Below are 16,182 nucleotides of genomic sequence, written 5' to 3'. Positions count from 1 at the left end.
TGAGATACTTCTTCCATAGAAGTTGGAAGTTGGTGCAGCATAGTCACCAAGCATCTTCCTTGCATCTCTGGCATTATTGTTATTTTTGGCCGCCATGTCTTCTTCTTTTTCAAAAATTTTTGTCAGGTCCTCTCCAGAGAATTGTGCTTTGCCTTCTCTTAGCTTCCTCTTCAGAGTCCTTTTAGGTTCAGGATCGGATTCAACAATAATATCTTTATCTTTGTTCCTGCTCATGTGAAAAGAAGAGAACAGAAAAGAAGAGGAATCCGTATAAAGATTCCTTTATGTGAGTAGAAGAAGAAAAGAAGAGAAGAATGAGGTAGAGAAAAAATAGAGAGAATTTGAACACAGAGAGGGAGAGAGGGTTCAAATTTTAAGAAGGAGAGAAGTGTTAGTAAATAAATAAATAAATAGAAAGAAATGAGAGAGAGGGAATTCGAATATTAAATAAAAAGAAAAATATTTTTGTTTTTATTTTAGATATTAGTTAGTATTCAAAAATTAAGAAAGGAATAAAATAAAATTAGAGTTTAAAATAATTAGTTAATTAAAAAGATTTTTGAAAAAGTTGTTAGTGGTTTTCGAAACTTGGAGAGAGAAAAGTGGTTAGGTGGTTATGAAAAAGATAAGAATTAGTAAACTTTTTAAAATCAAACAAAAAGTCAAGTAGTTAATTGGAAAAGATTTGAAAATAAATTTTGAAAAGATAAGAAGTTAGAAAAAGATTTTGAAATTAAGTTTTGAAAAAGATATGATTGAAATCTATTTTGAAAAAGATTTGAAAAAGAAATTTATAAAGATTTGATTTTGAAAATTGAAGTTGATGACTTGACTAACAAGAAACTAAAAGATATGATTCTAGAATTTAAAAATTGAACCTTTCTTAACAAGAAAATAACAAACTTGAAATTTTTGAATCAAAACATTAATTGTTAGTGATAATTTCAAAAATAAGAAAAATATTTTGAAAATCAATTTTAAAATTTTTTTCTAAAATATTAAGAAGAAGAATAAAAAAGATTTGATTTTTGAAAAAGGGTTGAAAAGATAGAATTTTTAAATTGAAATTTTGACTTGACTAACAAGAAATAACTAAATTTTAAAAATTTATGAGTGAAATAAGGAAAAGATATTTTTTTATTTTTGAATTTTAAAGAAGAAAGAGAAAAACAACAAAATGACTCAAGACATGAAAATTTAAGATCAAAACCAAAGATGCATGCAAGAACACTTTAAATGTCAAGATGAACACCAAGAACATTTTGAAGATCATGATGAATATCAAGAACATAAGAAAAGAAACACATGCAAGACACCAAACTTAAAAAAATTTAAACTTTTGACTCTAAAACTTCGAAAATGCATATGAAAAACAAGAAAAGACACAACAAGAAAATCACCAAGAACAACTTGAAGATCATGAAGAACATAATGCATGAATTTTCGAAAAATGCTAGAAAAATAAAAACATGCAATTGACACCAAACTTAAAAATTGACACTAGACTCAAACAAGAAACACAAAATATTTTTGATTTTATAAATTTATAATTTTTTTTGAAAAATTTTTGGAAAAACAAAAAAGTAGAAAAAATTTTTGAAAATAAAATAAAGGTTGAAACAAGAAGAAAATTACCCAATCTAAGCAACAAGATGAACCGTCAGTTGTCCAAACTCGAACAATCCCCGACAACGGCACCAAAAACTTGGTACACGAAATCGTGAGTTCACACTTTTCTCACAACTCCGCGCAGCTGACCAGCAAGTGCACTGGGTCGTTCAAGTAATACCTTAAATGATAAGGGTCGATCCCACGGAGATTGTCAGCTTGAAGTAAGCTATGGTCATCTTGTAAATCTAAGTCAGGCGGATTCAAATGGTTATAAGGTTTTGTTGATTAAAAGAGAAATAAAACATAAAATAGGATAGAGATACTTATGCAATTCATTAGTGGGAATTTCAGATAAGCGTATGGAGATGCTTTGTTCCCTTTAAGCCTCTGCTTTCCCATTGTCCTCATCCAATCATGTGTACTCCCTTCTATGGCAAGTTGTATGTTGGTGGATCACCGTTGTCAATGGCTACCATCCGTCCTCTCAGTGAAAACATGTCCGCTACGGTTTCCCGCATGGCTAATCAGCTGTCGGTTCTCGATCGTGCCGGAATAAGATCCATCTATCCTTTTGCACACTGTTACTGCGCCCAACAGTCACAAGTTTGAAGCGCGTCACAGTCATTTCATCCCAGATCCTACTCGGAATACCACAGACAATGTTTAGACTTTCCGGATCTCAAGAATGCTGCCAATTGATTCTAGCTTATACCACGAAGACTCTGATCTTACGGAATGGAAGGCTCTGTTGTCAGGATAGGCAACTATGCATCGTGAACCAGGAGGCCAAGAGATACACACTCAAGCTCTCGCAGATAGAACAGAAGTGGTTGTCAAGCACGCGTTTATAAGGGAGGATGAGGATGAGCGTCACGGATCATCACATCCATCAGGTTGAAGTACGAGTGAATATCTTAGAACAAGAATAAGTGTGAATTGAATAGAGAAACAATAGTACTTTGCATTAATTCTAGAGGAACAGTAGAGCTCCACACCTTAATCTATGAGGTGTAGAAACTCCACCGTTGAAAATACATAAGTGATGAAGGTCCAGGCATGGCCGAATGGCCAGCCCCCAAAACGTGATCAAGAGATCAAGAGTGATCCTAAGATAGTCTCAAAAATGATCTAAAGATATGAATACAATAGTAAAATGTGCTATTTATACTAAACTAGTAAACTAGGTTTATAAAAAATGAGTAACTAAATGTAGATAGTGCAGAAATCTACTTCTGTGGCCCACTTGGTGTGTATTTGGGCTGAGCATTGAAGCTTTTACGTGTATAGGCTCTTCTTAGAGTTTAAATGCCTTCAAGCCAGGACAGGTCCAGCAGACCGGATGCTCTGACCTATCAAGACCCACCAAAATGAGTAGTAACGACTTTCTAAAATAAAATATTATTTTACATTAATGGAATCATAAGATGTCTGTAGAATTGAGTGCTCTTAAAGAAAAACCGCCTACCTGTATACCAAAGGGATACACAAGTGAAGCGAGCGGTCCTCTTCTCTTTTTGAAAGAGCGAAAAAGGGATTCGTGCTTTTAGTGCCAGTTTGGGCGTTTAACTCCAGCTTTGGTGCCAGTTCTGGCGTTTTACACCAGAAAATAGTCTCTGGTGGCGTTTGGACGCCAGTTTGAGCCAACAAATCTCGGGCAAAGTATAGACTATTATACATTACTGGAAATCCCAAGATGTCTACTTTCCAACGCAATTGAGAGAGCGCTAATTGGGCTTTTGTAGCTCCAAAAAATTCACTTAGAGTGCAGGGACATCAGAATCCAACAGCATCTTCAGTCATTTCTCAGCCTCTGAATCAGATTTTTGCTCAGGTCCCTCAATTTCAGACAGAAAATACCTGAAATCACAGAAAAGCAGACAAACTCATAGTAAAGTCTAGAAATGTGATTTTTGCATAAAAACTAATAAAAATATACTAAAAAGTAACTAAAACATATTAAAAACTATGTAAAAACAATGCCAAAAAGCATATAAATTATCCGCTCATCAGAAGACAAATCCCACAGCTGGTTTAAATTGTCCTGCAAGAATTTATATACACACATTGAAGAATGTTGGTGCTTTGATCATTTCGAATGTCGTGCTGCATCATTCACACCCTTGCTGTCCAACTCGAGCAGAGATGCTCAAATAGCACAGAGAACTAAGCATGTCCGTTCGTCATACAATAGAGAATAACTTAGAGGCTGGTTTCAGACCAAGCAAAACTTACCAATCATTTGTTGCGGCAACTGGGGGTCACCGCGAGTTAAATTTTATTGAAAAGGATGTGAGGAATTACATCACAAGAGAAGTGCGAAATGTTTCGAAACAAGAAGAAACAAAGGAATTCGGAAAATATTTATTAAGAATGAAAGAGAAGAATTAGAATTTCTTTTTCGAGGTTGAACTCGAGGACGATCAATTGATTAAGCTAGATTTTTGGGCCAATACAAGGAGCAGAACTGCCTTTGAGTATTTTGGAGATGTTATTTCATTTGACACCACCTACAATACAAACAGGTAATATGTTGTTCTTGTTTATGATGCTAAATTAAATCTTGTTCTATGAATCTGCTGCAGAGGTGTATATTGGATTTTTTTGGGTGTATAAAATCATTATTTGGGTGTACGTAATGATTTTTCATTCTGCAATCTCGTACTTTGTTTCAGGTATAATTTGGTTTGTGGCTCCTTCATCAAGGTGAATCACCACGGTCAGTCAACACTTATTAGATGCTCTTTAATGAAAAATGAAAAAATAGAATTATTCAAATGGTTATTTCAATGTTAGCTTCATTGCATGGGAGGAAATGCTCCAAAAGGGTTTTTCACCGATCAATGCGCGTCAATGAAAAGGGCTATAGAGGCTTGTGTGCCAACAACAATTCACCGTTGGTGTATTTGGCACATCACGAAGAAGATCCCAAGCAAATTAAATGGGTACAAGGGACATGTAGAAATTGAACAAGAATTGAGCCAAGTTGTTTGGAACTCTCATAGCAAAGACTCATTTGATAAAAATTGGAATGATTTTCTGCTGAAGTATGGTCTTGTGGATAACAAGTGGCTTTCAGGTAATGTTGTTTAAAATATGTAGCAGAGGTGGAAATGGCATGTTTTTTGGGTGTAATATAGTCTGGTTTGGGTGTATTCTACATATCTTACGAAGACTGTCATATATGGGTTCCAATTTATCTGGATCACCACTTTTGGGCAGGGATGAGAAGCACACAAAGGAGCGAGAGCATGCATTCATTTTTTAACAAGTTCATTACACGGAACAACTCACTTATCCAATTTGTCAAACAATACGATAATTGCCTCAGAAGTAGGGAGCAAGCAGAGAGAGAATCAGATGCTGCAGATTTTTATACGGTCATACCGTGTGCAACAAAATCCTCCATTAAAGCTCAATTTCAACATGTGTACACTCACCAAAAGTTTAGGAAAGTCCAATCACAATTCAGAGAAAAGGCGAATTGCATCACAAGATTAATGAACTCCACTCTAGGCTATTCAGTATACGAAGTTGGAGAACAAAATTTCAGCTCAATATTCAACAAGCTTGTCGTTACTTATGACTCAGTAGCAGCCCAAGTGAAATGCCAATGATTATTATTCGAGTCAAGAGGGATATTGTGCCGTCACGCACTAAACGTTTTAAGCTTTGAACGAGTACCCAAGTGTCACCGTGATATATATTGGAACGATGGAGCAGGAAGGTAAAGAGGCGACACACACACATCAAGAGCAGCCACGACGAGCCACTGTTGGAGCCAAGAAGCAAGAGGTTTGACGAATTGGTGTTTTGTTCGCAAAATATTTGTGAATTTGCATCAAAATCGGAGGAGTTGACTGCCATTCTGCACCGTGCGTACGATAACATCATGATTGAGATGGAAAAATTGAAAGCCAAAAGGAAGGGGACATGTTCATTATCTCACGAAGATGCCAACTTGGAATCCGTTAACGAGCTTCAAAGCCCTCCAAGAGTTCGAAAAAGAGGACGTCCAAAAAATAGGCTAGGTTCAAAGTTGGACAAACAGATTGCAAATGCATCACAGAAGAAGAAAACGAAAGCTTTAAATGAGGTAAAAGTGATGTTCTTTAAATATGTGGTGATTAAGTTTAATTTTCTTGTTAATAGTTTTGCTAATATGTGAGTTTATTATTTCCAGTTAAACCTCTTTGATGCTGTATAAGTGGTACGTCCAAATTTCAGCCAATATCAACGACATGTTATGACTTATCAGTTCAGGGAACCAATAGTAGGGGATAATTTTTTGGGTGTATAGTTACAGAATATGGGTGTAAAGCTTAGTTTTTTGAGTGTATTTCTGAATATTCTTATGTTTGACATTTTACATTTATATATTTTCAGATGCTGCTGTTTATGTTATAAATTATTGTTTTGTTTAGTTTTTATGGTTTAGAGTTTAGTTTTTATGGTTTAGGGTTTAGGGGTTTAGGGGTTTAGGGTTTAGGGTTTAGGGTTTAGAGGTTTAGGAATCCAGCATTAGATGATAGAAGTTTGGGTGTATATTGAAATTGTTAGGGTGTAAAATTCTATGTTTTGGGTGTATAGTAGGTTGGGTGGCTTAGTGTTTAGTGTTTAGTGTTTAGGGTTTAGGGTTTAGGGTTTAGGGTTTAGGGTTTTAGGGTTTAGGGTTTAGGGATAAAGCATCAAGGGATAGAAGTTTGGGTGTATATTCAGCTTTCCTTGGGTGTAAAATTTCATGTTTTTGGTGTAAAATTTTCTAGTTTGATATTTTCCTTCATATTTTAGCACCTGTAATTCAAACATTTTGAATACAGCAGAGACAGTTTAATTATGAAAAAAAAATTATAATACAACTGGATTATATTGGCAAAATTTTACAGCATGTGTTCAAATTGTTACAAGACTACATAACAGTTAGATTAAACAGTGTCAATATCATTAGAATCTATCTGACAATATGGACTCAATAACAATGAGGATGACTTGGACAGTCTTATTGCATCACTTCCCCTAATGGCTTCAGCTTTGTCTTGATTCATTTCATGGAATAGAATCCGGGAAGCATATTCTACTCTATAGTGGTCCACATTGTCCTACAGTTTAAAAGAATATTCTTTTTAATCAACCATGTTAATTTAGTAAAGTAATACAGAGTTATATATTTTTAAACATAATTACCTGAGTCCAATTGTCCCACTCATACTTCCCCCTTTAACGTTTTCGGGCTGAATTATTTTAAGCCACTTCATTACATAAATAGCACAGTCATAACTGAAAAATAAGAAATAAATTAGCAAATTACATATAGGAAAGATTAATTTTTAGAGTGAAAGATTTATACCTTGTCTTTTGGCCTGAGATGTTAATGTATGGTGGTTCAATTTCCTGATCCTTTCTCTTCAGAGGTGCCCCCAGCATATACTCTCATTCTTGAAATAACATATCCCTTAAAGCACAAAACAAATCAGTAATATATGAATAAATTTAATAAAGGAATACACCCAAAGGAGCACAAACTTACACCTTATATTGAACAGAAATACACCCAAATATTAAAATACAAAACACAGAAACAACTTACAATGAATTTATTTAGGTTCATTCTGGCATCAGAGGGACATGTCTTGTGATATGGGTCGAGTATATAAAATTTTCTCTTTCTTGCATCAGCCACCTATAACCACCAATGGTTTGAATAGCAAACAGGTGCAAAAATCTGAAGCATGTCCACATTGAACAATGTTTTAGTTTATTGGCACATAAGTAAAGAATGGTGATAAGAAGTTTTAGAAATGAAAACTTACATATGGATGTGATGCTAATTTTTTTAAGTCCAAGAAGGGTATAAACATTGGGTAGTCTTCCACCCTGAATGGCTTTTTGGTTTTAGGCTGTAAGAATTTTCCATTTGGATGATTTCTAACGGCCATGTTCTGCAACAATTGTGAAACACCAAATGAAATAATTAATACACCCAAATGAATACAGAAAATACACCCAAATGAATACAAAAATATACCCAAATGAAGACAGAAAATACACCCAAATGAATACCAAAAATATACCCAAGGTTGAATTGAAGTACACCTTACCACAATATCTGGGGGGAGACAGTATATTTCTTCTTGAAATCTTTTAACGTTTTGCTGGTTAAGGATGAGGCACATGGCAAATACAATCTAGAAAAAAAAGCCTAAATCAATTTACATGAATCAATATTGCAGTTACATTTCATGATAAAATCATTAATGTTATTCTAATATTACCTCAGCTTCTATATGTGTATCAGCTTTCAGAGATGCAAAGTGGACTTTTGACAAAATGTATCGATCTTAGGCATTGAGTGTGCACATGGCGTCATACTCATTAGTGCTTCCATCTCCGTATGTCTTCACACGTGTGGTCCAGATGTAGCATTTCTCTTTCATTTCAGCCGAGATGTCGTTTATCCTTGTAGGAGTTTCATATTTTTCAAAACTTTCTTCGCCACTCTGCTTTTGAATCTGTGGACTTTTACCTTCTATTTTCACCCCATTGCTTGCAATTCTTTCCACCAGCTCCCCTAATTGTTCTATTATTTTTGGCATTTCAAAAGTATTTGCCCTCTCCCCCTCTTGCGATATTGCTTCTTCTTGGCTTGAATCAATCAAGCCAAGGCTGAATGATGGCATCAGACCTTCTTTAGGAATGTAGGATATTGTCCGTGCCATCATCATCAGTGTAGCAGCGTCTTCTGGGGTTGGATTACTGCGTGATGACATATAACGTAATATAAGAATAAGAATAGACAAATGATATTGAAAACCAAATTTTACCCTACTGAACTTACATTTTGGATGGAGCTGATGGAACCGTGGGTGTGCTTTCATTAGGTTTCGGGGGTTCGGAGTGCTGAGGGTTAGATAAAATGAATCATTATAAAAAAGAATAGTTACAGATCTTATGTCAGGATATACACCCAAGTAAGTAAAATATACACCCCAACAAGGACAATATACACCCAAACAATAACCAAATACACCCCAATATTATTCCTTACATTTTTGTTATTTCTTCATTATTTTTCTCACTTGGAGACTTTGCAGGGGTTGGTTCAATTTCTAGCACAGGGGTTGTCTGGGACAGAGGGAGATAAACTTGAATCGGAACTCTAAACAAGACAAAAATAAAAAGTTAAGAAAGCCCGAGAAAATTCATGATTATAATGTTGAAATTTACTTGTAAAACTCACATTGAAAGCGCTTCAGTTTGTGACTGTGTCTCTACCCTCAACCATCATGTTCTGTTCAGCTGGGTCATTGGTTGATTCTTCTATCAGACTTAACCTGAAATACACCCAAAGAAAGTAAAAAATACGCCTGAAGCATTCAAAAGAAACACATGCTTTGTTTTTTGAGAACTTACGTAGTTGCAGTTTTGGCTTCTTTTTTCCTGCCTTTTTTTTCTTAAATAAAATAATAAAGGGCTTTTTTTCTAAAAAAATATATACAGAATCAGAAGCAGAAGGTAATAAAAGATAAAAGCAACCAGTATTAGAGAAAGAAATTACATGCTCTCCGCCGGTTTGTTTATGCTGCTTTGATCTGTGTGTCCTTGAGACAAATGATCACTCTCACTTCCTAAGTTCACGTCTGGTATTCTAAACAAAAAATAGATATTATTCAGTGAAAATACCATTGGCTAATTCAGGATAACAAGATTTTATCAAATAAAGGTTCTTACGTTTCAGATGAGTCATAGTGACCTTTTGTGGATCGCAGGTCAGCTCCGTTCTTCTTGGGAAACCAGAAACAATTATTAGTAAATGAAAACACCTTAAAATTGGTAATATACACCCCAAACATAACAAACCCCTGTGCAGTATATTTTTCATTATTTTTCTTCTTTTTAGATTCCCTTAAGAATTCTTCTAATTCTTCAGTTCCAATTTCAGATCTGACGGTACATGCATAAAAGAATATGTTAACAAATATATTTTTGATGATAAACGATAATATAGCTTTACAAAGTATCCAACCCATGATAGTATTGAGTTTGTTCAGGAGATGAATCCTCAACAGTGAGGTTTCTCTTTTTGGATTGCGTCCTGGGGAAAAAAGTATGAATCAGAAAGATAAAATAAAATTGATCATAAAATACTATCTAAAGCAGTGCTTACTTTTTTGCACTAATCTGATTTTTTTCTTTGTTTTTTTGTTTTTTACTGGTGATGATTCTTCGCTTCTGAAAGTTAATAAGAAACGCTCTGTTAATACATGAAATTTTGAGAATAAACGAAAAAAAAACGATGATAATTTCAAAACGTTACTCATCATTTGATTCAGTTTCTGAATCGGAATCCTCCTGAATCTTCTTCCTTTTTTGGATTCCATTCTGAAAGACAAACAATCATTAGTAAAAAACACCCTAAAAGTGACAAAATACACCTAAGTATATTACTTACTTTTTGGCTATTCAGGTGGGTTGTTTCCTTTTTTGTTCCTCTGAGTCTTCTTCAGTCTCAGACTCAAAGAAAGAATAGACTTCAGTTTTAGATGTATCACTCAGATAATGATGAACTTGCCTTCTTTTTTTGTTTTTTTCTTCTTTTTTTCTTTCTTTTCTTTTTTCTTCATTTCTTTCAATTTCTCTTTTGTTTCTGCCATCTTTACTATTTCCTGAAACAGTAGAAATGTTAGTTAACAGCATCCACGTAAATAAAATACACCCAAGGTATTCTGTTCACTTACCATATGTCCATCCATTTCCGCTCTCATCTTTTCAACTAACTGCTCTCTATTCCAGTTGGCAATCCAGGGTTGTGCAAGTCTTTCTTCTCCTTTTTTGTCTTTATTTTTTGATAGATGGAAATAGACTATCATTAGGGCAAATAGGCAGCCGTCGATTGAATTTTTCTTTTTCAGATTGTAATTAGTTATGCCCTTGATGATAAAATTCAGAACATGGGGCTCCCCAGTTGCCCTCCTTTATTTTGTCCATCTTGAAAATTGGAGCTAGGTGCACATGAGAGATTTTATTTATTGTGGTTGGCAACAGAAACGCCATCTGTATATAGAGGATGAAAACCCTCTTGAACATGAGGCAATCTTGTTCATTTCCAACACCAATACTCATCATCCCATCCGTAAGATTTTTTAGAGTCCTCCCTTGGAATCTTCTAAAAATCTGTTTGTTCTCTTCAGAAAGTTCCTTATAACTGACTTTCTCAGGAAATAGATCTCCTATAAAAAAGAAAATAACTTAAACTGAAAATCACTTGAAATACACCCAAACATCACTTATATACACCCCAATATCACTCATATACACCCCAATATCACTCATATACACCTATGTTTATTTCTTGATTATATAATAGCAGAATAATATATTACGAAGAATAGAAGTATAGAGGTTTTTTGTAATGAGTTACCTGATGCGTTGAGGCCAAGCGCAACCCCTATTGTGTTGGGTTTAACTCTAAACGAACCGTAGCTGGTTTCGAGTGTGTTTTTCCCCAATTTAAAGGAGTTAGCCAACTCCTTTAATAGTTTGTGATGCACCCTCATTGGCGGGATGTGCATCAGTCCACCAAAACCTAAATCCCGAACAATTGCTTTCTTTTTCTCGCTCATATGTTCAAATTTTTCACTCAACAAATGGGTTGCACACTTTAAGTCCTTGGTTTGCTGTAAACAAAGCAAAATTAGAGTCATTAGAATAAGATATATTTGTATTAGGAAAAAATTGACTTGTTCTAAGACATATATTTGTTCTTACATTGTATTTTTTTCTACCTTGATTTTTGCTTGCCATTTTTACTGCAATGAAAAAGAGATGCTGTCAATATATAAAAAATACACCCAAAAATCATAAACATACACCCATAGATCAATCAGATACACCCAAATATCAGCCACAAACACCCAAACACATTCCCATAAATATTTTGTTTTTTCAAGTTAATAAAATTAAATCAATTTAAAATCATATTCAATTCACCAAAATACATAAAATGACACTACAAGATCAGGCACAATTAGAACAGTACCAGTTAGACTTCAAAACTCCTAATATATATATCAGTCCTAAACACCTCTACATTTTTTGGATTATATGACATTATATGAGTTCAGAAATATATTTAAGTTCAAAATGCCACTAGAAGCAACAGTCACATGCCAAGTCCGAGATATACATTCGACAATCGGCCATATACACCCAAAAATTTGCCATATACACCTAAAAATCAATTAGAAGAGGAAGAGTCTTTCATGTAAACATGCACAAACCTACATAAAAAAATATGTAAACATGCACAAAATATGTACCAAACAGATCAAAATACACGTTAAAGCATTCACTAGAAGTATAAACGAAGAACAGTTTCATCAGAACATTAATATGAGATCTAAAACAAGAAGAACAGTAAAACCTAGAAGAACCTAGAAGAAACAGAGCGAGAAATACTGACGATATAGTGTTTCGATTTCGAAATCAGAAATAGAAATGTGAAAAACCTTGAAGAACAGTAAAACAATACCTTGAATAACGTTTCTTCGTTTTTTCTGCTGATTTTTTATGGAGATTTGTATCTTTTGTTCTTGATTTCTTCCACTCTTCGCGAAGAGTTGGAACGTTTCTTCAGAATTGTAATTTGTTTTGAATGTGGCTTGAAACTTGACGGTTTGCGTTTTGATTGAGGAAGAAGAGGAAGAGTCTGCCATAATGAGCGTGTTTTGGAAAGCGCAACCATTGTGTAAGGCGCGTGCGTTTTATGCTCCATTCTGAAGAGTGTAGTGCGCGTGGTTTTTTTGGGCTGAGCCAACTTGTATAGCTTGTAAGCCAAAAATATTTATATGTGTAGCAGGCCTGACTGCAAAACACATAAGAATCTTAATTGATTATTAGTATAATAAGTTTATAAAATTAGATTAAATTAAAATCTAATCGAAGAAAGAATTTAAGGCATTGTAGTTTGATCTAATTTCATAAACTTATCATGTTAATCGTCAATTAGGACAACTAGGTATGTATTATAGTGTCACTTAACATGTCACATTAAAATAACTAATTTAAAATTTTTAAAAAATGAATTTGATTAAAAGTTTTTTTTTCAGAAACTATTTTAACCATCTACTCTAAAAAACAAATTTTTAAATACGTCCCATTGACTCATGAGATACATTTATATGTAATAGAAAAGAAAAACGTAATTTTTTTATAAAACATGTCTATATTAATAAACATTATATTTATTTAAAAAAAACATTTGGCCGTTCTTTTTTAAAAAAAAAATAAAATAAAATTTAGATCTAGTTGGTAAAATAATAAAATAATAAATTATTCTCTATTAATTTTATAAGTCTCATTATTTTAGTTTAAAAGTGATTAACTCTTCATTTTAAAATATCTTAATCCTAAAAATTATAGCAATCATAGTCACACACCACATTTTGTAATCTTTATTTTTTTTACACTAACTAAAAAATGGATCTAGCAAATAATAATAATTTTTTCTGGAAAATATATGTATAATTAGAAAAAAACTATACATTTAATTTAATGCATTGAAAAGATCAACACTCTTTTGATTTGTTTCTCTTAAATATTCTTATAGCTTTAACCAAATCGTTAAAAGATACTATAGAACTAACCTGGAAATCTAGTACAAGTGGCTGCATGACTAAAGAAAAGCTATGTCTCAGTTTCGATCTTTGAAAAGTTGTATATATGCAGTAATTTTTATGGCCAAACAGTCAAAGTAAGACTTGAGATTATACATGAAATTCAGCACATGAGGCTTCAAAACTGGTATCAGTTCCTTCCAAGAAAAAAAAAAAAGTAAAAAAAAAAAAAGATTAATGAATTGATGCTTTGCCTTTTGTAATATCTATGTAGTGATAATATTTTCAGAGGAAAAAATAAATGATGTTTTCAACATTAAGTTGGTGAACATTTTTTCATGTTAAAAAATACCCCACTGATAGTTAGTTTGTAATTTATTAATTAAATGTAGTGTTAGCTATACTCAACTAATCAATTACAAATTATTAGGATTTCTATAAATATGTAGTACTATTAAATTAATTAATAGTTTTACTCTTTATGCACATAAACTACTATTACAAAAAGTTGAAAACAAATGTCAATCCCGAGCAACGCAATGCACGTTCACTTTACTAATTTGCATAAAAGGAATTGCACAATAGAAAGAGTTTCTCAAAGAAAAAAGGTTTAGTACAAGGAAAGGGAAGCATTGAAGCAAACACAATTCGTGTCACAGTAGAAATGCTTTATAATTTGCTTGGTAAAACAATAAGTACAAGAAATGAAAACCTCATTGGGCCCCTTCAACCCTTCTATTTCTTGGCAACTGATTGATCATCATCTTCTCAGTTCATCGGTGGTGCTGTTGCTGCTACTTTTGATTGAGATAATGAATCCATCAGGTGCTTAGCTAAGAGGAGTTGTGGATTATTATCACCATGTTGGACCTGAACATTAATTGCTTTTGACAGAGAATCGATGTCAGGAGGGTAAAGTACTTGGAGACCAAACATTCCGGACAAAGCTTGCCGGCCGGGGGCATGGATTAGACGTGATATGTGTTCCTTCCCGTTCACATGACTCCCAAAAGCAATCTCAGACTCAAATCTAACATTGCACAATTTACAATCAAAAGGTATAAACTGCTCAGATATTTGATTTTGCACTGGCCTTCTTAGAGCAGCAGTTATCTTAACGAGTTTAGATCCTTTTCGTTTCTTCTTCGGCTTCAATACATGGTGCTGTACAGGAATGATGTTCCGACTGGTTTTCTTCGCCTCAGGTTCTTCAGCTGGAGCTGCAAAAGTATCTCTCGCGTCATTCTGCACCATTGTTTCAACCTTGTGATTAACAGATGCAACTTCAGATCCAGTATTTCCTGTGGGGCATTCAACTTTTGCAGGCTCCTGAACTTTCTTAGCCTGGTCTGTTAAATTCGATTTAGTAGTAGCAGTCTGTTTATTCTGTAGCTCACTTATTGCTTTTTGTTCCTCTAATCTTTCCTGTCGCTTCACCTTATTCATGTGTCGCCTCCCCTGTTTATGCTCTTCCAACACCCCTAGAGTATGGCACCAAATCTTACAAATTTCACACCATGCCTTTGGTGGTGGTTGCGACGGTGCAGCTGGCTTCTGAGCTTGTTTGGCTGATGGTGCTGACGTTACTGAGGATGAAGATCGTACCACAGAAGAGGCTCCAGCAGTTCCATCTGGCTCTCGAGCTTGTTTGGCTGATGGTGCTGACGCTAAAACTGAGGATGAAGATCGTACCACAGAAGAGGCTCCAGCACCAGCAGCAGCAGCAGTTCCATCTGGCTCTCGAGCTTGTTTGGCTGATGGTGCTGACGCTAAAACTAAGGATGAAGATCGTACAACAGAAGAGGCCCCAGCAGCAGCAGTTCCATCTGGCTTTTGAGCTTGTTTAGCTGATGGTGCTGACGCTATAACTGAGCATGAAGATCGTTCTACAAAAGAGGCTTCAGCAGCAGCAGTTCCATATGGCTTTCGAGCTCGTTTGGCTGATGGTGCTGACACTAAAGGTGCTGACGCTAAAACTGAGGATGAAGATCGTTCTACAAAAGAGGCTTCAGCAGCAGCAGTTCCATATGGCCTTCGAGCTCGTTGGGCTGATGGTGCTGACGCTAAAACTGAGGATGAAGATAGTACCACAGAAGAGGCTTCAGCAGCAGCAGTTCCATATGGCCTTCGAGCTTGTTGGGCTGATGGTGCTGACGCTAAAACTGAGGATGAAGATCGTAACATAGAAGTGGCTCTAGCAGCAGCATGTAGACCTGCTGCATCAGAAATGGCAGGTCCAGAAGAATAAGATGTGAAGTGTCTACCACCATCTGGCCCATGTCTCCAAAAGGTATTGAATGGCCCCCCACCATGCACTCCATATGGTCTATGACTATATTGAGGTGGCCCAACCTGTAAAGAAGAACTCAGTTATGAACTCAAGCATGTATGGTATGGACGCAATATTCGGGAAGAATTAACTAGAAAGTACTATGGAAATAATAGAATGACGAGACAAGCATGCAGATGACTTCATCACACACAGCCAAATGATAATCAGCAAAACAACAAAACAGCTTTAACAAAGAGAACTTTCACTAACTCATCCTATCCAAAAACAAATCTGTCAATATGATGAAATGAAAACCGCTTAATAAAAAATCCATGGTATTCCAAAGTTGTGACAAAAAATTCATCACATATCCCATATCCATGNNNAGCTGTTTATATATGTACAATCTATTATAAACGTGGCAATCATCTAAGTTTGGTACGAGCCATAAAAAAGCGAAGACGTTTTGGTTGGTAGTTTATTATGTTATTATCATAATTGAAGTACGGACGAATCAACTTGAGTTAGTCGAGTGGTCAGTTCATTAGTCGAGTGGTAGTTTATTATGTTATTATCAAGCCATTCACTCCCCCTCTCCCCCCCTTTTCCCCTTCCGGATCCCAGTTTGCAAATATAGCTATGTACACCAATAGGTTTCCTTGTCACCATCTATCTCGAGCAATCGAGGCA

General features: G+C 34.9%; 1 protein-coding gene across 1 annotated transcript; it reads right to left on the bottom strand.

The window, feature by feature from the left end:
• Positions 1–13,779: 13,779 nt before the first annotated feature.
• LOC107475463 (uncharacterized) lies at positions 13,780–15,649 on the bottom strand. The gene has a single exon (XM_016095097.3). It carries the CDS (start codon positions 15,402–15,404, stop codon positions 13,989–13,991), a length of 1,416 nt encoding a protein of 471 aa, XP_015950583.1. The 5' UTR covers positions 15,405–15,649; the 3' UTR covers positions 13,780–13,988.
• Positions 15,650–16,182: the final 533 nt, after the last annotated feature.

This window comes from Arachis duranensis, chromosome 2 (assembly GCF_000817695.3).
Source record: "Arachis duranensis cultivar V14167 chromosome 2, aradu.V14167.gnm2.J7QH, whole genome shotgun sequence".
Lineage (NCBI taxonomy): Eukaryota > Viridiplantae > Streptophyta > Magnoliopsida > Fabales > Fabaceae > Arachis > Arachis duranensis.
Note: the sequence above shows the minus strand (reverse complement) of the source record. Positions and strands in the feature narration are given on the sequence as shown.